The sequence below is a fragment of the Hippocampus comes genome, unplaced genomic scaffold (assembly GCF_001891065.2).
Source record: "Hippocampus comes isolate QL1 unplaced genomic scaffold, H_comes_QL1_v1.1 scaffold6, whole genome shotgun sequence".
NCBI lineage: Eukaryota > Metazoa > Chordata > Actinopteri > Syngnathiformes > Syngnathidae > Hippocampus > Hippocampus comes.
Window position 1 is genome coordinate 1,145,563 of NW_017805833.1, and position 19,629 is coordinate 1,165,191.

The 19,629-nt window shown below is 41.9% G+C and overlaps 2 protein-coding genes across 5 annotated transcripts in view; both read left to right on the top strand.

The window, feature by feature from the left end:
• prkd2 (protein kinase D2) overlaps nucleotides 1-8,047 on the top strand; it is a 31,523-nt gene extending 23,476 nt beyond the window's left edge. For all 3 annotated transcript variants that reach the window (XM_019887587.1, XM_019887586.1, XM_019887588.1), the window contains 10 exons: nucleotides 216-293; nucleotides 382-691; nucleotides 1,634-1,686; nucleotides 1,823-1,895; nucleotides 2,096-2,202; nucleotides 2,918-3,079; nucleotides 3,248-3,346; nucleotides 4,256-4,523; nucleotides 4,610-4,695; nucleotides 5,613-8,047. In XM_019887587.1, the coding sequence (XP_019743146.1) occupies nucleotides 216-293; nucleotides 382-691; nucleotides 1,634-1,686; nucleotides 1,823-1,895; nucleotides 2,096-2,202; nucleotides 2,918-3,079; nucleotides 3,248-3,346; nucleotides 4,256-4,523; nucleotides 4,610-4,695; nucleotides 5,613-5,837 (1,461 nt within the window). In that variant the 3' untranslated portion in view covers nucleotides 5,838-8,047. The remainder of the gene's footprint in view (nucleotides 1-215; nucleotides 294-381; nucleotides 692-1,633; nucleotides 1,687-1,822; nucleotides 1,896-2,095; nucleotides 2,203-2,917; nucleotides 3,080-3,247; nucleotides 3,347-4,255; nucleotides 4,524-4,609; nucleotides 4,696-5,612) is intronic.
• Nucleotides 8,048-8,936: 889 nt separating this feature from the next.
• gpr184 (G protein-coupled receptor 184) lies at nucleotides 8,937-19,623 on the top strand. 2 transcript variants are annotated; one of them, XM_019887562.1, is made up of 2 exons: nucleotides 8,937-9,572; nucleotides 18,517-19,623. In XM_019887562.1, exons 1-2 carry the CDS (start codon nucleotides 9,479-9,481, stop codon nucleotides 19,527-19,529), a joined length of 1,107 nt encoding a protein of 368 aa, XP_019743121.1. In that variant the 5' UTR covers nucleotides 8,937-9,478; the 3' UTR covers nucleotides 19,530-19,623. The 2 variants fall into 2 exon arrangements, with proteins under 2 accessions (XP_019743121.1, XP_019743122.1); XM_019887563.1 differs by lacking the exon at nucleotides 8,937-9,572 and adding an exon at nucleotides 14,304-14,849.
• Nucleotides 19,624-19,629: the final 6 nt, after the last annotated feature.

The following is a 19,629-nucleotide window of genomic DNA, read 5'->3' on the forward strand; positions in this document are numbered from 1 at the left end:
CTTACAGTATTTTCTTTTCTATCTTGCTGCACCGCTAACGCTTGGTCGGTCATCTCTCTCTTTTTTTCTTTCTTCTTTCTTGTCACTCTTAATTTCTCCACCTCCTAGCCTTCCTATCACCTGGCCATTCTTCTTCTTCTCTTCCTCCTAGACGTCAAGTGTCAAACTTTCCCACTCCTCCTCTGACATATCCTCTTGGTGCGCTACCCTAACAGAGAAAGAGACACTACTGGCGTCTGGACTGTAAGTGCATCATCCTTTTCCAGAACAACACCTCAAACAAATACTACAAGGTAAGTCCAGATTGCTCAATTGCATTGTAGAATGTCACAATTCTTGTATACCACCATTGTTTTGTGTCATCCTGGATCTTCCATGCAGGAGATCCCTCTATCTGAAATCCTGGAGGTGCGACCTGCTGGCAACTTCACCTTGGTACCCTCCGGTACAAACGCGCATTGCTTCGAGATCATCACGGGCACCATGTGCTACTTTGTGGGGGAGGACTCCAACACCCCTGCCCCCCTGTCCCCTCATGCCCTCCCCCAGCCACCTCCATCCCCTAGCCTAGTGGCACCCAACAGTGGCATTGGGCGTGAGGTGGCCAAGGCGTGGGAGAGCGCCATCCGTCAGGCCCTCATGCCGGTCATCTTCCAGGATGCCCCTCCAGCGGAGGGAAACGCCACTCACAGTGAGTCACGCCTCCACTGCGGTACTTTTGTCAAGAAAAGATTTGGTTGTTGCTGATTTTGGCAAATGCATGTATTTACACTTTGTACCTGCATATACAGTAATACAGGGTCTCCTAAAAGTCACTCTACCGTGCACTTCTTTTATTCTATTTCAATTCAGGTATTATTCTTGCATGTGACATTTGACAGCGCAAGTTTTGCAGTATTTATAAGCCTTGCTCTGTTTTTTTGTTCCCTACTGCTTGCTGTTCAGCGCCAATTTGAAAAGCTTTATGGCCGTCACACTGCTCCAACACAATAATAGTACAGTTTGTCCGATACATGACAAGTTTCTCAAAAAAGATCCCCCCGATGTAATTTGGATCAAAATGCTCAACACCTTAAAGTTGGTACAGATAAGGCTTTATAACTCTCTGAAGCATCTACCAACTCAAGGCTTTGTAGATGCAGAGTTCCATTGGATCCCGATTAGACTTGGCGTGAACCCCTGCTGCAGTAATTTGGTGTTTTCTTTAGTGGTGGTAGTAGCATCTACTGGGTGGTTTTACAAAAACTGATCTTGTTTTGAGAAACTTGCTATGCATAGCCTAATTTGGAGCAGTGTGAAATCCAAGAAGCTTCTCAAACTGGCACTGAACTGCAGCCAGGAACAGAAAAACGTCATCCCACCTGGCAAGTTTGCAGTGCTGCCTCAGTGTCAATTGGCGAGACATAAGCAAAGGAATCATATGCTTCCAAAAATTGCAACGCCTCATGTCAGTCTGAATGACACCTGAAACGAAATAGAAAAGGTGAAGTGTATAAAGACTTTTGAGACACCTTGTACTGTATATTTGCATACTGCTAATATTGTAAAGGTATATCAAAACTCCCCCTTCTCAAAGTTTTGGTTTTTTTTTCCCCCATATGTACATCACATAACATGCACATTCCCTCTTTAGGACAAGCCTCCGTAAGCATTTCTGTATCCAACAGTCAAATCCAAGAGAATGTGGTAAGTTGTTTTTTTTTTTTTTTTTGTCCTCAATGTCAGTATCCTCTGGGGGGTGGGGGGTTAAAGACTCATATGAATAAACGAATAATCGCCTACCATATATGGTTGTTAATGCTTTGAATGTGCCCTCCTGCAGGACATTGGAACAGTGTACCAGATATTTGCAGATGAAGTTCTGGGTTCTGGACAATTTGGAGTTGTGTATGGAGGTATGACCCTTGACATGAGCTTTCACGTTTAAAAAAAAAAAAAAAAAAAAAGTCCAGGATGAGTGTGTAAAATAACCAAGCAAATAAACCTCCTACCCTATCAAGTCAAGTTAGTTTTTATTGTCAAATATGCTCTATGTGCAACATCTGTTTGCTAGCTGAAATAGGTACAGTCCTAACTGCCAAATTTTTCCCCTCAGGTAAACACCGGAAGACTGGGAGGGACGTGGCCGTCAAAGTTATTGATAAGCTCCGCTTCCCAACTAAGCAGGAGAGTCAGTTGAGGAACGAAGTTGCCATTCTACAGGTAAACGCAAGCTGCACTGCTTCAAAACACACAATAGAATCTTTGTTGTTGTGTTGTGCCAGTTTGATTGATATTCTTATCAATGCTTCTGTTCACCTATTGTGAGTATAAACAGAAGCGAAAGCCAAATTCAACTTTACCATTACTTAAGAGTCAGTTAGGGCGTTATCTTTGATGCAGGGATGGGCAAATTTAGTGCTCAACGGCTGTGTTTGCCTGATTGGCCAGGTCTTTTGTAAATGAGGTAAAAGCAAATGTGTACACAAAATATCTTCAATATTTAATTGAAATGCATACTAACTGTTTGGCCTATGGCATAATCTCAATTTTATCAGCTCTTGGAATGAAAATGCATTTACTCTAGTCACATAAACATTAAAACTGATGTTCTGATCTTTGTTTTAGACACAACATAGTCAAAATGTTTTGATTAAAAAAAAAAACACTTTTTTTGTAATGTTAAACACTGCTCATATATGACCAGATGGGGGCGACAAAGGCTGATATCTCTCCATTAAAAATTTGTTTAGAATCAATAACTGTCATCCCCTGAAGTTTAGCAGTCATTATCTTCCCCTTGATTGTTGTCACTTATCTGTCCTCTTTGCCAAGATTTATATTCTCCCTCATCAGTGCAATGTGCATCTCAGGCTTACTTAGCCTTGCCTGGTGCCTTCTAAATCACTAAAAACATAATTGGAATCTCTCTTTTCAGAGTTTGCGCCACTTGGGCATCGTAAATCTGGAGTGTATGTTCGAGACCCCGGAGAAGGTGTTTGTTGTCATGGAGAAGCTCCATGGCGACATGCTCGAGATGATCCTCTCCAGCGAGAAAGGTCGACTGCCTGAGAGGCTCACCAAATTTCTCATCACTCAGGTGTGCATGAGCGTCGGCATACATGGAATTGATGTCATTACAAATGCTTGTGTGCGTACTGCTTGTGGTTTTGCTCTCACGGTGTCAGACACGGTGTCAGACATGATGACATTTGAAAATGTGCTTCTATGTGACCTACTTTGCGTGTGTGTGCGTGCGTGCATGTAGATTCTTGCAGCCTTGCGACACCTGCACTTTAAGAACATCGTTCACTGCGATCTCAAACCCGAGAATGTGCTGCTTGCCTCTGCTGATCCTTTTCCCCAGGTAGGAAAACAAGTCGCAAAAACATCCATCAAACAAAATGATTTTCTCTTCTGGTTTTTTTTTGGGACTGCAAATTTATTTTTCGTAATTCGTGGACGTTACAAGAAAGTCACTTAGTCGAGCAGTTATCCTCAACCACTGCGGGAAATGTTGAAATTTCACTTAATTGGACTGAAAATGTTTGTTTGTTCACAGCAAATGATGCATCTTTGTCCGTTTTATCGATGAAAGTGACATAGTGGCGGGCAGAACAATGAAATGGTCTTCTAGTAGATGGCAGAAGGTACACCTAACCTGTGTATCTTTGGCCATTTCTATGACTGAATCATTAGCTTTCTGTTCAACAGGCCCTGAATTCACACTGAGTCATCATTATTTCATCAAATGACGCACATACATAAGAAAGAAGCATTAAAAAGACACGCGCGCGCGCGCACACACACACACACACAGATATGCAGTTTCTAAGATGCTTTTAAAAATAAAGATGAACTAACAGAAGTGTTTATTGGTAGAGTCAATAGTTATTTTGAAATGCCACTGTCTAAAAAAGCCACATCAGGCTGGCATAAAAAAAAAAAAATCATAATATATATATTTGTCTTTAACTAAAAACACCTCAACAACAGGCGTGGCACTTTACAATTATGTTCGATAATATTTAAAAATAATATAATCTGCCTCGCCATTGTTTGGATGAACTGTTTTTTTTTTTTGTTTTTTTTTACACTGAGTAAGTAATATGCTGTGTACATTATTATGTATAAAAGTATTATGCTATTGATATGTTTCTATGTTTGTTTCCTGTATGTAATGATGGATTTGTATTTTGGAATGTATTTGTAGTTTCCGTGAAACTGGAGTGCATACACTGTTACTAAAGTGTTCCTGCCCTATTTCTCCTCTCAGGTAAAACTGTGTGATTTTGGCTTTGCCCGAATCATAGGGGAGAAGTCGTTCCGTCGCTCGGTGGTCGGCACACCGGCCTACCTCGCCCCGGAGGTCCTGCTGAACCAGGGCTACAACCGCTCACTGGACATGTGGTCTGTTGGCGTCATCATGTACGTCAGCCTTAGCGGGACGTTCCCTTTTAATGAGGATGAAGATATCAATGACCAGATACACAACGCTGCCTTCATGTATCCTTCCAACCCATGGAAACAGATCTCCTGCGATGGTAGAAACAGCTGGGGGCGGAGGAGGGTTCATTTTTTGTTGTTGTTGTTGTGTGAGCTTTGTTTATATTATCCCTTTGGTTTCCAGCCATTGATTTGATCAACAACCTGCTGCAAGTCAAGATGAGGAAGCGCTACAGCGTTGACAAGAGTCTCAGCCACGCTTACTTACAGGTAAAAATGCTCCGATCCTACGCACCAATCAAAAGCCGACAGTGCGCCTTATAATCCGATGCTTCTTATATTTGGATCAATATTTTGATTTCTTGGATGTACTATTTTAAATGTTCTTTAAAGCGCCTTGTTACAGCTGCAGCGGTTGTGAAAGCTCTATACAGGTATAAATAAAGCTGTATTGTCTTATATTCCCTTTAGTGTAGCTCCATCTAGTGGATGCATAATGCAACCACAGCCACTATTGTAGCTTCTATTCTATGCGCCTTATCATATAGTGCGCCCTATAGATGAAAAACTGTTTTAAAACAGTCCATTCGTTGAAGGTGTGCTTTATACTCCGAAGCGCCTTATAGTGTGGAAAATACGGTATGGTATGAAAATGCGAAAAACATACTTTAAGAACATTTAGAACAAATATTAAAGGTGTGATTAATTTAAGATTGATCGCGAGTTATGGAAATCATGGAATTAATTACGATTAAAAAAATGTACTACTGAAAGTCATGATAGGTGAATATACTTAATTTCGCTCACAAGTATTTTTCGTAATATTTATTTTTCTTTCGATCTATTCATACAACATTGCATCATCCATCCTTCCATTTTCTAAAGCGCATGTCTTCATGAGGCTGCGGCTGAGCTGGAGCCTATCCCTGCTGACTTTGAACAGTTATTACTGCAAAAACCTACATGAATAAACATATTCTAAAAGCTACAAAATGTGATCATGACTGGGATGAACGTCAAGTGATGATTGATGAGAACAAAAATTGTCTCGGGTCATTCAAGTTCTTATCGACACACCCTCACTCAGACGGCCTCGAATGTGCTGGTTAAATGACGCACTAAAAGCCCTTTTCAACTTTTGATCAAATTCCAATGAAACTCAATCTCCGTTGTCTCGTCCCTCTCAGGACTATCAGACATGGCTGGACCTGCGAGAGCTGGAGACCAAGCTGGGTGAGCGTTACATCACCCACGAAAGCGACGACAGCCGCTGGCAATCGTTCGCTCACCAGTACACTCTGACGTACCCCGCTCACCTCGTGGCCCAACCTCCCGCGCCCGCCTCGGACGACGAAGAGGGCAAAGAAGACACGGAAGTGCAAGTCCTCACTGAGCGGGTCAGCATTCTCTGAAGGTCCACAAGGTGTGTTAGGACCAAGTTGTTCTCCTAACAGTGTTTACACAGTCATCACCGTTATCAGCCGTATGACAGCACTTCATTTGTCAAGTCCAATTTTCTCCAAGCAGCCTCATTCAAATCATCTGCTTTTGAAATTGCTTTTTGAAATGTTACTTTTTTTTTGTTCATAAAGTTATGCGAATCTATGCTCGTAACCAGCCAAATAAATCAACAAAAAGTAGTACAATTTTGGTATGGGATCAATATCACGATAAAGTGCCTTTGGTGACCTCATCAGAATGACTCCGTCGTCATGAAAATGTAGCGGGATAATGAAACTCTTAGATTTCATAAAATAACAAAACATTTGCACACAAACCAGTACAATGACACATCTCTTAAAATGTGTTTCCTTCATTTACATTTTTTTTTCTTCAAATTGGATGTATGTGATTTTGTAATTTCCCACACACTGCACTGCTAGCTACGCCGTTTGTAGTCAGTGGTTAAATGATACTCAATCAGAAATGTTTACATGGCTTTCTCGTGCGCAACAAATTATTTGATGAAACCAGTCATTTTGATCAACATCTCCTATTTTCATCATCATATAGCTGCCCACTCTGCCATTATGGAGTAATTGCCCCTTTAACAAACCCACTGATGTCTACAGTGACATAGCTGCCGGCATTCGTGTTTCCGCAATGGAGCCTGAAACGGCTACTGTACAGTAAATATTTCCACTTATGTTTCAGAATTTTCGTATTACGATTGTCGTTGAATGTTGTGAAGCTTAACATGTCTGTCGTAGTGAAATATCAACTGATATTGAGACCATTCAGAAATGTCATGACGACTACATTACAAATGCTTCTGACCTGAATCCTGTTGCTAAATTTGAGTCACACATGAATGAAGTCCAGTTCAGGTTTTTGGGTGGGGTTAAATCCGATCTTATTTTGTAAGTCATTCACCACATTACAAAAACAAATGCAACTTGTAATATGAACGGAATGTGTGTTTACAGAAGCAAATATGGTGCCACATTTCTGGTAGTTTAAGGATTTCGTGGTTGGACTGACCAGTCTCCCCATATATTTATCAGTTTCTGATGTTTGATGACGTATCGGTCGAATCCGCTCGAAATCAGCATTCAGACTGCAGTCGCCTCGGTTACTTAACCAGTTAACTTATACGTGCGAAAGCATTTTCGGAATTGTACCGTTCACAGACACACGAAAGAAAATCTGATAAACAGCTCACACTTTATGGGCAAAACAAATCAGAGTTGACCCGGAGGATGAACAAAGCCAAAGTGAAGGTCCGCCATGTGCTCATTTCATGCTAACATTAGCAAAAGAGCTCACATCTTCTGTTGTTTGCATGTACATCGTCTGCTTGCAGATAAAGGTTGGGAAGTTTGACCTAGGGTGCGTTTCTAACAGTATGTCATCGACTGAAAATGAAGATTCAATGGAAAATCTCGTTTGGTTTGGTGAAAGGCGGAAGTCTCAAAGGCACCTTATGGTGATATTGACTCATGGGAAAAAAAAAAAAAAAGAATAAACGCGGAAGTCTCAAAGGCACACCTTATTGTGATATTGACTCATGGGAAAAAAAAAAAAAGAATATCTTCCCATCAGTTTGCTCCATAAAAAGAAACATTTGCATTGTGAAACACAGTGCCACCTAATGGTCAAAAATAGCAATTGCATGATTTGATGAGGCGCTTTGAAGTGACTCAAGATTTGCGTGTGTTGTGGTCATTTCCTGTGCAACTGGAAGTATTGATTGGGTGACAACACGTCTTCCTGTAATTAATACAAACCACAATCATAACACTCTTTGGAAACTTCAAACGTTTCTGCCAGGAAGCAGGCGGGCAGTGCTTGCAGTGAATTTTTTTTCCCATTTTCCGTCACCGTTTAAATGGCATTCTATGTACACGTGCGCGAGAACACGCCTTCCCTCTGTTGTGGTAAGGATCTATCTTTTGTGGCGGGAATGTAACTTGATTATCTATTATCTGCCATGCCGATGGGTTGCATGTTTGCATAGCGTCCAATGATGTCGATTTAGTGTAAAATGTAGTGTTGCTTTTATTATGACAGTCCTCTGCATGTGTACCGTGAGGTTGGTGTAGTGTCCAATTTCTCGACATAAAGTGGATGATGGTGATGATGATGCTAGATTTTGTAGCACAATACAAACCTAGAGAATGACTCTTTTTGTTTTGTCCGTTTTTTTTTCCACTTTCATACAAATGCAAGGGAAGATGACAAATAAACAAACACTACCACAAACAGCTGCCACTGGAAAGTGTTTTGACAAAATAACATGCCTACGCGGTCACCTTAACGGTATCGTGTTTTGGCAGTTGCTCGTTTCTCTTTTTCCTTTCATCAATCAGACACCTGCAGACAACTTTTCAGTATCGAGTCGTTAAGATGTCCTTTTGGCTCAGAGAAGGCTCATTGTGTGCACAAAGAAACCAGTTGTTAATATGTCTGACTATTAAAAAAATAAAAATAAAAATCACACCAACAGAAACAAACTCAATTCTATTTATTCATTCATAGAGCATTTTAGAAACAAGCTGCAGACAGAGTGCTATTCTTAAAGTCAAATTCTGAAAACCAAAAACGGTTAAAACAATAAACCACATTAAACAGCGGAACCCAAAACGACAGCCAAAAAAAAGAGTTTTTAATCACTTTTCTATATTTTAGATGGAAAAGTTAAAGGCCAGGGCGGCCCGGTGATCTAGTGGTTAGTGCGTTGACCTCACAGTGCAGAGGTCGTGGGTTCGATCCCGACTTCTGTGTGGAGTTTGCATGTTCTCCCCGGGCCTGCGTGGGTTTTCTCCAGGTACTCCGGTTTCCTCCCACATTCCAAAAAGATGCGTGGCAAGCTGATTGAACACTCTCAAATTGTCCCTAGGTGTGAGTGTGAGAGCGAATGGTTGTTTGTATCTGTGTGCCCTGCGATTGGCTGGCAACTGGTTCAGGGTGTCCCCCGCCTACTGCCCGAAGACGGCTGGGATAGGCTCCAGCACCCCCCGTGACCCTTGTGAGGATAAAGTGGATCGGAAAATGCATGGTTGGATGGAAGTTAAAGGCCACTTTCAGTGCTTGTTCAACTCGGGTAAACACAATTTGAGCATAACTCGTATAAACGGAGCATATCTTGACTATAACATAAACCCGAAATTAACCCTAACTCATGCATGACCTAACATTACATTCCATGATCAGCGGAAGACAGACGTAGTTGGACAATCATCATTTCATCGCTGGGTGACATCATCAATGAGGTCACTATTCAGACACGACACTGGATGAAATTTTTTTTTGTATAAATGCACAAGCGATAGGATTGTTCCATTTTTGCCAAGAGGAGTAGTTTTGAATCCTCCTTTCAAACAATTGTAATTCTGCTGATGTCCAAGGCATGCACGAGTTCACATACGAGTACTGCCCTCAGAATAATTCTACACACATTTCCTTGGTGCGGGTGACGATTAAGGTTTGTTTCCCATGTGGTGATTAGCACACTTGAGCCCACTCTCGGGCAGTAAGAGCACTCCTGGGCCGCCACTCAAGAGGGCGACCGCCATTGTCGAATGGCTTCCGGCTTGCTTTTTGTGTATCCTCGATGCGCTGCCACTTTTTGTTCTTATGCCTTCAGCGCCTTCTCCAGATGTGCTTCAATCAAAAGGAAATGAGCGGAATCCATACTAAGCGGCCGGGTACAGTCTCAGATGACAACAGAAACATGTCAGTTTTCACATTGTTTTTTGGGGGGTTTTTTTGTTGTTTTTTTTTTTGTCTGACTGTCTAATCTAGTAAACAAAAGCAACATTGCTCTTTGTGTTTTACCTGGATTGGGCAAATGGGTAAAACATCTCTTGTTATCAGTTTAGTAAGAAAAAAGAAGGCCACTCTTTTAAATCTCAGGATTTTAAATTCTGGTAATATGAAGCAATAATATGAAGCATAAACTGAGTCTGTCTTTTTGTGTTTCACGTTTCATGCACCAATAATGATAACATGGTAAACTGCCCACTGTTGTAACCGCTGTACCTGAAAGGGTTAACCCCCCCCCCCCTCCAAAAAAAAAGGTCATCAAGCATTAGTCAAACGAAAGTTAAGTTCACCTTCGGTTCTCTCCCAGCAGCAGTCATAATAGAACAACATGAGGAAGTGACTCAAAGTACACCAACTGCATTATGGCAAGGTCACTTCATCTTTTTCCACTTAAAAACCCAAATTACAAATGCGGTTTCCTGTGACCCGAGCTTTCTTTTAATGTGCACTTATTTACATGAGACACATTTTCTTCTCAAGCCTTTATTGCGTGAATTTCAGCAATTCAATTCCACATGGAGAAAGTGTACAGTTACTTACAGGCGGTACAATTCGCCTTTGATCCAAAGTTGATCAAATTTCATTCGACCGTGCAGGTGCATCTAATATTTTGCTGCGTGTGTTTAGCGCTAAGTAATATCCTCTGAATAGTCCCATTTGTCCACGGTGACCTGAAACACTGCTGCCGTTGTGGATCTCAGCAATTTAATTACACATGGAGAAAGTGTACACAAGTCGCCTTTGATCCAAAGTTGATCAAATTTATTTCGACTGTGCAGGTGCATCTCATATTTTGCTGCGTGTGTTAAACGCTAAGTAATATCCTCTGAATAGTGCCATTTGTCCACGGTGACCTGAAACACTGCTGCCGTGTCCGCCAGACACATGTCAACATATTCTATCCAGAATCCTAACCTATGCCTCTGCCGTACACTAGCCTGTTCCAACTTATCATATTTTCCGCACTAAAAGGCGCACCTAAAAGCCTTTCATTTTCTTAAAAGCTCAAAGCGCGCCTTAAAATCCGATGTGCCTTGTGTGTGGTTATTACGGTAATATGTCACCCCCAAAATGGCTCCTTGCTAGTGACATGCTTACAACGCAGAGTTCAAACTTAAGGCGATCGGGTTACGCATTTGAACACGGAAATAGAGTAGCGGTAAGAGAGTTCAACGTTAACGAGTCAAATGTTATAACTTGCTGTTGGTTAAGCGAACCGTGTCGCTGCTTTATTAATCAAGTTTTACTGACATCTGATCGTTCTGTAGCAACGCCACTCAAAAGCTAAGCTAGGCTGTTGTCGTTTGTTCAAAGCTTCCTTGATATGTGACGTGGATTGCGTCGGCGCTGATTGGTTGAACCACATGCATACGTGCTCACGCTTACGCGCGCAGCAAAAACCAGCAGACTATGGACTGCTGAGGCGCGCTTCACTCGAGTGGCGTTGCTACAGTTCTGTTGGCATTTCCTTGAGCGTTGCCCCATCTAGTGAATGCATTGTAGATTGCGTCCAATAAATGAAAAAAAATTACAAAATAGGCAATTCATTGAAGGTGCGCCTCATAATCCAGTGCGTCTTTTAGTGTGGAAAATACGGTAATCACATCCCTAATGTAACCCTCCCCTCACCTTACCATCCTCCAACCCAGGAAACGGGGCGTCTATCGGGAATCGTGCCAAAATATGTTCATTTTCCCGAACTGCCGGTGTGTTTCTGGGCCGGTCCTGGCCAACGCTTTCTGAATCCGAATTAGCACATTCTCATCAAATATGATCGTACGTCTGCAGTCGTGAGTCATTATGGTTCCAGTAAATGTCAAATATGTGTTCTCTCACACATTGAGTACAAGTTGTCAGAATGTTAGGCCACAAAGTTTCAGTTTCCTGTTGTAGCGTAGCGTACCCCCACCGTTTTCAACCGCTCACTATTTTGCTTCAAGAAACCGAGATGAAGGAAGGTTTGCTGTTGCCTTTCAAATGAAATTTCACCCAACCTGTGTTTGAAGACCAAAAACATTTGAGCAATCTTAAATGGAATTCATTAGTCGGAGCCTCTGATGGGTGATTTAGTTCAGTAATAAGTCATGGGAGTCGTAATAACCGAATAACCCGGCACCTCCCAAATGTGGAATCTTTCTCCTGTGAAACTAAAAACAAAACACGCACACAAGTTGTCCTATAAAGCAGAGTTCGTAATTGTGTGGCATGGTCACAAATGAATCAAACTTTCTTGTTCAATCAGTGTGCCCGTGGAGCCATTTCCTGTCATTTGGCCATTAAAGACACTAAAAGGCTGTGCCTGGCAGCGACCGAGCTTGTCCTTGCACTCAGCCCTAATGAGTTTCCAGAGACTCCATCAACAAACAGTTCCAGGGAAAAAAAAAAAATCTGTTGCTTCAGACCAATGCAAACGTTTCACATGATACCAAACACCACAAGTACTGTAGCCCGTGCTCAGAATGTGGACTTTTTGTTTTGTTTATGAGAACACTCTTGGACTGCAAGTCTGCAGTTGATCCACAAAACGGTCAAGTAAACATCCATGGCAGCTGTGAATCCACAAGAATTCACAAGGCTCTCACCTGACTTACATGCATGCACACACACACGCATACATACACAAATGCCCTTTTACGTCTTTACACAATATTTGAATTTAAAAAAATATCCTGCAACGTTAATTGTTGTATATGAAGTATTTATACAGTGCATATTCACATTTTTTTAATCACATCAACTAATTTAACTGTGGTATTCATTAATTAAAAAAAACCCACAATGTTGGACTGAAAGAAGTTTTGAAGAGTAGTAGATGACATGCTTCACATCACAAAAAAAACAAAACAAAAAAACGCCTCCCACCAATTGGATGCCTCTTTCAGGAAAAATAAAGAAGTTGCAAGCACAAAAATTTAGACCAGTGGTTCTTAACCTTGTGAGAGGTACTGAACCCAACCAGTTCATATGCACATTCACCGAACCCTTCATTCGTGAAAAACAAAAATATGACTTTTTACAAATTCTACAAATTTACAAAGACCTAAAAAAAAAACAGAAAAAAAGGAAATAAAATTTCAAGACTTGAGTAAAAGTTTTGTTTTTAATTGTGCACAAAATGAACCAGGCAGTGATGGGCAAGCGGGCGTGTCATAACTACCGGTAACTGACATGTTGAGTCGGGTGTGTCTTAACCTCCATGGCAGAGGCGACCCCCTGAGACCAATTCACCGAACCCCAAGGGTTCGATCGAACCCGGGTTAAGAACCACTGATTTAGACAAATAAATGCCTCCGCTAATAGATGCTTGATACAGCGTTTGGAAACATTTTCCTCATATGGATTTAATCACTAAGGGGTTACGGGAGGGCTAAAGGATCCCCCCCCCCCCCCCCCCCCTTTATGAATCAGTCTTAGCACACTCACCTTGAACTCTTGCTGTCCCGACTGAAGCAGTGAGTCATATGTCAAAAATATACCCACCTGTTTCCAGTTTCAAAACGTAAGACACAACACTACCGTGTGACGCGATAAACGCATTGTAAAATGAATACATTGCTAGCAACAATCATTTTACACCTGCCTGACTGAGAACGTTTTTTTTTCTTTTCTTTCTTTCATTTGCTGTCAGTGTAACTGCCGATTTCCCCTTCGTCAGAATGAAATTACTGTCGTACAGTCCCCGTCACACTCGCCGTCACGCAACTTGATGTCACTTTGTAGCGCTGCTTGAAACGAGGAAGAATTCATTCTTATCACTTGATTGAGGAGTTATATAAAAGCGATTATTGCTACTACTGTGCCCTGCGATTCAGATTCAGAAAACCTGTTTTTATCCCTGTGCAGCAATTTAAGGGAGCTTAGATGACCGATGAAGCCTTCTCCGATGATAGGATGAATGTTTTCGCCTCTCATCGGAGTAGGCTTCATCGGTTCATGCAACAAGGCTTGATTAGGACCGCTGACGTCTTAACTCGGGACAACCGGAACAGTCCGGTTGCGATCGATTCAAGGATGAATGATGATATTCACGAGCATCGCAGGGGAAACATTCCACGATGGGCTCCAGCTTACCCACAACTCTTAACGTGGACAATTATTATTGACAATGGATGGATAAATATATTTTCACGTTTATACAAGTAGCAATGTGAACCAGAGAACATTTTGAGGTTTGAGCTCTCATACCTGTCAACTTTTCGGAGCGCCAACCTGTATAAACTACCAAAAAAATCCTTATAAAGAGCAAAAAATCCTTATAACATACCAAAGCATTTTATATGTCAAAATAACGGCAGAAAAAAACCCCACGAAATATGAATGATATATTTGTTTCCTTGTAGAACTTGCTTGTACACTACCGAAGTATGCAATGAATACTCTGCTGTTTTCAACTAGGAACCACGTGATTTCCTGGAAAGTTACCGGAAATGAAAGCATTCGAGTCGATTAGCACCATTCTGGGCAAAAGCAAACGGAACTACCTGTTAGCGGAAAAAAAAACGCGGAAATTTTCAGAATCCGTATGATTTGTGCGATATGGCCATATATATAAGATTCACCACAAAATCCGTATGAACAATGGGTAAACCGTATAAGTTGACAGGTATGAGCTCTGCCTTCCTTTGAAGAGGAAAAACCTTTTTTAATATGACCGTTTGTATTGAATCTCATCAGAAAGTGCAAGTGGTCGTAAAGTTGTGGTCACTCGGAGGCCCATTTACGGGAAGTTAGGTGTCAGTGTGAAACACAATGTGTGATCACATGTCATGTTCTGTCCCCTGCGTAAGTTAAATGTGGCTCACATCTGTTGCAGTCTGGTAGCCTCCCCCACCTACAACACTCATGCAGTATTTCCTCCTCAATACATGCGTGCAAAAAAAAAAAAGGCAGACGTCCCTCCTCTGCATGTGGGCCCTCCCCTCTTTTAGCATTCTCACCTCCACACACTCCTCGCTGACATTTCAAAGCATCTTCCAAAAAGAGATGAGAGACAAAAGCTTATGTACCTCCGATTCCAATCGCGGTATATTTGTGATTTTATGACAACAACCTGGCACTGGGACCTCTTCCAACTCCCGTCCTCGCGCACCCCCTTGGACTTGAATTTTCACTCCCCAGTACTTAGCAGTGAAGACACGTCGACATCCAAACATCAGCAGGTAAGACCCTTACCACTTTTTTTTTTTTTTTGCCTCTAAATGTTTTTTTTCCCAATTATCAGGATTCTCAACGTTTTCCTTGAAATAAATCAACTTCATTTTCATAAGATGACAACTTTTTTTGTGTAATATTGCAACTTTTTTTTCCCACTTGTGTAATGCTTTCTACCCCCTCAAAATTTTATTTTCACCTGGTAACAGTATGATTCTTGATTCTTGTCATTTATTTATTTTTCGTGATGGCCTCCATTTTTTTTTTTTGTTGCGCATATTCGACATTAACTTAAATCTTTTGTGTTTACCACAATGCAGCTTGATGGAACCTACAAGTAAATTTAGATTGAGGTACAATCAAGCCTGAGAGAAACGGTGAAAAGTGTGGTCTTTTTCAGGCCTCGCTTGAGTAATAACACGGCTTAGTTGAGTTTACAACATGAACAAACACATAGTTGGCTCTTATGGACAAGGAGTCAAGTGAAGCTTGGCTAGTAGTTATGAAAAGCAGGCCTAGTCTGCTTTAACTACTGAAAAAAAAGCACTCGAACGCCAGTTAACACTTAAAATATCCTTTGACAGAAAAGGAAATAGGTTATTACACAAAGTGACCTTTTTTTTTTGGCCTTTGAAGGGGATGAGTACTCAGCCGTGGAATAATTTTAGACATCATTTGTCTACAAAACTTTCCAGCCACTTACTCACACAAACACAAACGCACACACACACACAAGAACACGCACGCGTAGCCAAACAAGGGTTTATATTAGCATTTGCTGACAATGGGCAGACTCAAATGGCTTCTCCATTATTGAATTTAGATCAGAGAGAGCATCTCTGGCATGGACCTTAATGGCATTATATGCTTCCTGGCTTTTTGAACACATCTGGAGCAGGCTTGCATGATTTAATACCGAGAAATGTTTTAAGATCTGTGTATAACTTTTATGAGACCCTCACCTAAAAAAAAAAATCAGGATCACAATTAATATTTACAGTAAAATAGTAGCAATAAAATAAAAAACAATGTTGGAGATGATTTGATAGTTAGCAGTAGCCATTAGAAGCACAGAGTGTGGCTACCAGTGATTGGTGGAGAACCAGGAAGTGAGTAGGATGGCATGAGTGCACACTTCAGCATTGAGATGTGATACTAGATGTAATACTGTCATGCAATAAGAAAAATAATGTTCTCACTAAGCGGTGTAATAGGTAGCTATTGTTCCGCACACAAGCTTATTTTGAACCAATTTTTAACAAAACAGGTTTACGTAAATTCATCTAACCCTAACGGCAGTCGACCCCCGCTATTCGTGAAGGAAAGGGACCAGGCCAGCAAGTGAAAAATTAATTAATTCAAAAAAATTCAACCCCGCAAATAATTGGATGTACATTTTCCATGGAAAAAAGAGGGGATGAAAAACAAACAAACAAAAACCCTAAAAAAATAAATAAATTGAAAAAAAAATCTGTGAATATGTGAATTTGCAAGTGCTCAACCGTATGTGTGCTCCGAACTGTATTTGGTGTCGATATTGTCCCCCCCCCCCCCCCCCAAAAAAATCCTTGGGGGTGAAATGATCAGGTACAAAATGGACACCTTTGTGCCAAACAACTGGCTTGTTGATGAGGCCCAAATCCAGAGAGGCCCCCAGATGACTGCGTGGAGGACACCCCGACGCATGCTCACCTGACCTGATTTTCCATAACACTGAAACCATAGTCGTGCCTTGGAGATACGAGTGACCCAATATTTTTAAGATAAAATCTATCTTTCAGATGATTGATGGCCTTGACCCGCAAGTGCAAAAAGATGCGAGTGTTGTGTGGTGGCAGTCTCAGATAGAATGAGTAAATATTCTTCTCAAAAGAAGCTTCAAGCTGTTTATCGCTTCTTGCAGTTGAAATTTACTGTCAAAAGAGAATCACACATGTATTTAAAACAAGCCTTTATTCTTCTATCTGGAGGCTAATGCTAACATAAGCAATGGTTAGCAGCTTTGTGTCTGTGCTATCACCATTTCAGCGATGAATATTTGAACACAAGCATTGCAGCAACATATGTAGACAGACAATATTACAGTACTCAGACATAGGCATAGATCATTTCAATTGAGAGAAATGTAGTATTATGAATTACATGTGCATTGAAGGAATGAATTAAACTTGTATCTGGGTGCTACTCAGTTATGCTTGCAGACATCTTGGATTACGTGATTCTTGTCTTTGGAATATCCTGCCCAGGAAGTGGCACAGATTAACATCTGGGTAGAGTTTGTATAGCAACTTCCCTTTACTTCATGATTCTCTGACTGTGCATCTCTAATGCTCATAAGCGACTTAAGTCGGTGATTGATTCATTTAGTGCTGCGCGGTCCTTAATGTGCTTTGCTCAAGCAAGACTTGCACGATCACCCGCTTCTGAATATATTATTTGCTGAGGCTGCAGCCGCTCTCTGGGAGTTCATGTAAAGAAGTATTAAGAAGATTAGTCAGGGTTCAAGTCAATGTTCTTCTCAATGAACAGACAAAAAGTCTTCCCAGAAAACTGGAAGCTGCAGTACAGCTGCAAAGTTGGAAAAAGAACGTGGAGGTTAGCAGTCAGAAAGAAAATGAACGTTAGTTCAGTGGAATCAAATGTAGAAGAAACAAATGTTAATTCCACTCCATATTTTTTTGGTTTGTTTTTTATTTCAAGAAAGAACTTGATCAAAGTATTATCGAAAAACAATGCAACTTAAAAAATGATTCGTTTACTTCCTGATTCATTCACACTTACAGCAATTTAATAATTTTCCTCTTTGCACGTACCGAGGCCCAACGTGTTTGTCCATGAATTTCTTTTCTTACAGCCTGTCTGTGATCTTTCCATTTGTTTAATATGCAGTTCATCCCAGAGTTTGAGATAAGTGTACTTTTAGATGTCGGATGTGTATCATCTACTCAATGTATCTCAAAATGTCACAAAAGTGGTGTAGATGTGCGAGGAGAAACCTTTTTCATGCCAGTTAAACATCAAACAAAAGACAGTATTTAAAACAGCCTTAAAGTCTACTAGCTCAACACATAATGGCAAATGCCATAGATGGGCTAACGAGTCGTATAGATGGCCTTAAGGAATGGATATTTGAGCACAAAAGCTGCAGCAACACATGTAGACGGATTATACGGCGTAACACAACTAACAGGCCCACTTTGTTTTTCCTCTGCAAAAAAAAACCAAAAAAAAAAACCGCGCAAACTTTTATTTATTTATTTGGTTTGAATCTATTAGTGTCAGGCCAAGTCACACACAGCAGAAGACGTTGCAATAAATTCATCATGATGCCCAAATTGCTTAACTCTTTATTTTTTTTTCTTGAAATATCTCAGTGCTGTGTTTTAAATCACTCCGATAGCATTAAGTGCTATTTTCCTGACTAAAAAACACTTAATAATTTTTATTTTTTTTTTTGCTGGAACGTATTAATGGCATTTCCATCTCATGGCGCCTCTTCACATTCCTTGTGTGATTCTGGCTATCCATCCATTTTCTAATCCGCTTATCCTCACGAGGGTCGGGGACGTGCTGGAATCTATCCCAGCTGCCTTCGGGTACACACTGAACTGCTCGTCAGCCAATCGCTGGTGATTCTGACTAATTGTGTTTTTTTTTTTTTTACTTTTACCCCAGCGATCATGAACGCGACCGGTACAGAAATCCGGACGGCAGTGTGCGTCAAGATTGGTGACAGCATCATTAGCGACCTCCTGATGAGCGTCTACATCCTGGCCTTTATCTTCGGCTTGATCTTCAACATCCTCACCCTGGGCCCCATTTTGCAACAAGTGCGCAGGCAAAACGTCCTGGGCATCTTCTTGCTCAGCCTGTTGCTCTCCGACATCCTTTTCATCTTTACCATGCCCCTCTGGATCAACTACTACCGCCAGGACCATCACTGGCAACTGGGCGTCATGTCGTGCAGCGTGGCCGGCTTCTTCTACTACTCCAACATGTACATCAGCATCTACCTGCTGTGCTGCATCTCGGTGGACCGCTGCCTGGTGGTCACGTACCCCTTGCGCTCCAAAACCCACCGGACGTCGTGCTACGCCTGGGCGCAGTGCGTCAGCATCTACGCGGTGGTCACAGTGCTGCACGTCATGGTGCTGTTCAACGACAACCTCCAAGACGCCCACGACGGCCGAGACGACCGCTGTTACGAGACCTACCCCATGGAGAAACCCGTGGCCCTGTTCAACCTGCTCCGGGTGGGCGTCGGCTTCTTGCTCCCCCTGCTGGTGCTGGCCGTCAGCTACTGGAGGGTGCTGGCGACGGTGGGCCAGAGTCCGGGCCTGAGCGCCCAGGTCAAGCGAAAGGTGCGCCTGCTGTCTTTCGGGGTGATCGGGATCTTCTCCGTTTGCTTCGCGCCGTACCACATCCTGCTGCTCACGCGCTCGCTCATCTTCTACACGCGGCCGCTCGAGAGCTACTGCGAGTTTGAGCAGTGGGTGCACTTCGCCTTCTCGTGTACGCTCGCCTTGTCCAGCCTGAACTGCGTGGTGGACCCCGTGCTCTACGTGCTGGTCAGCAATGGAATTCGGGAGGATGTGAAAGTGTGCTGCAAAAGGAACAAAACCACGCAGACGAACGAGCGCGCACCTTCCAGACACAACACGGCAAAGTTGAATAATCAGATAATATGAACGTCCTCTTTGATATTCTTCTCACTCGGTTCTCCAGTATGAGACAATCAGATCCGTTGAGAGTGACGCATTGCCATATTTGTGCAACCCCCTCGCCACC

Coding starts and splice junctions, on each gene's coding strand:
- gpr184 (XM_019887562.1), top strand. CDS start 9,479: ATGCGCTGCCACTTTTTGTTCTTATGCCTTCAGCGCCTTCTCCAGATG. Junction 9,573..18,516: donor AATCCATACTAAGCGGCCGG/GTACAGTCTCAG, acceptor CTTTTACCCCAG/CGATCATGAACGCGACCGGT.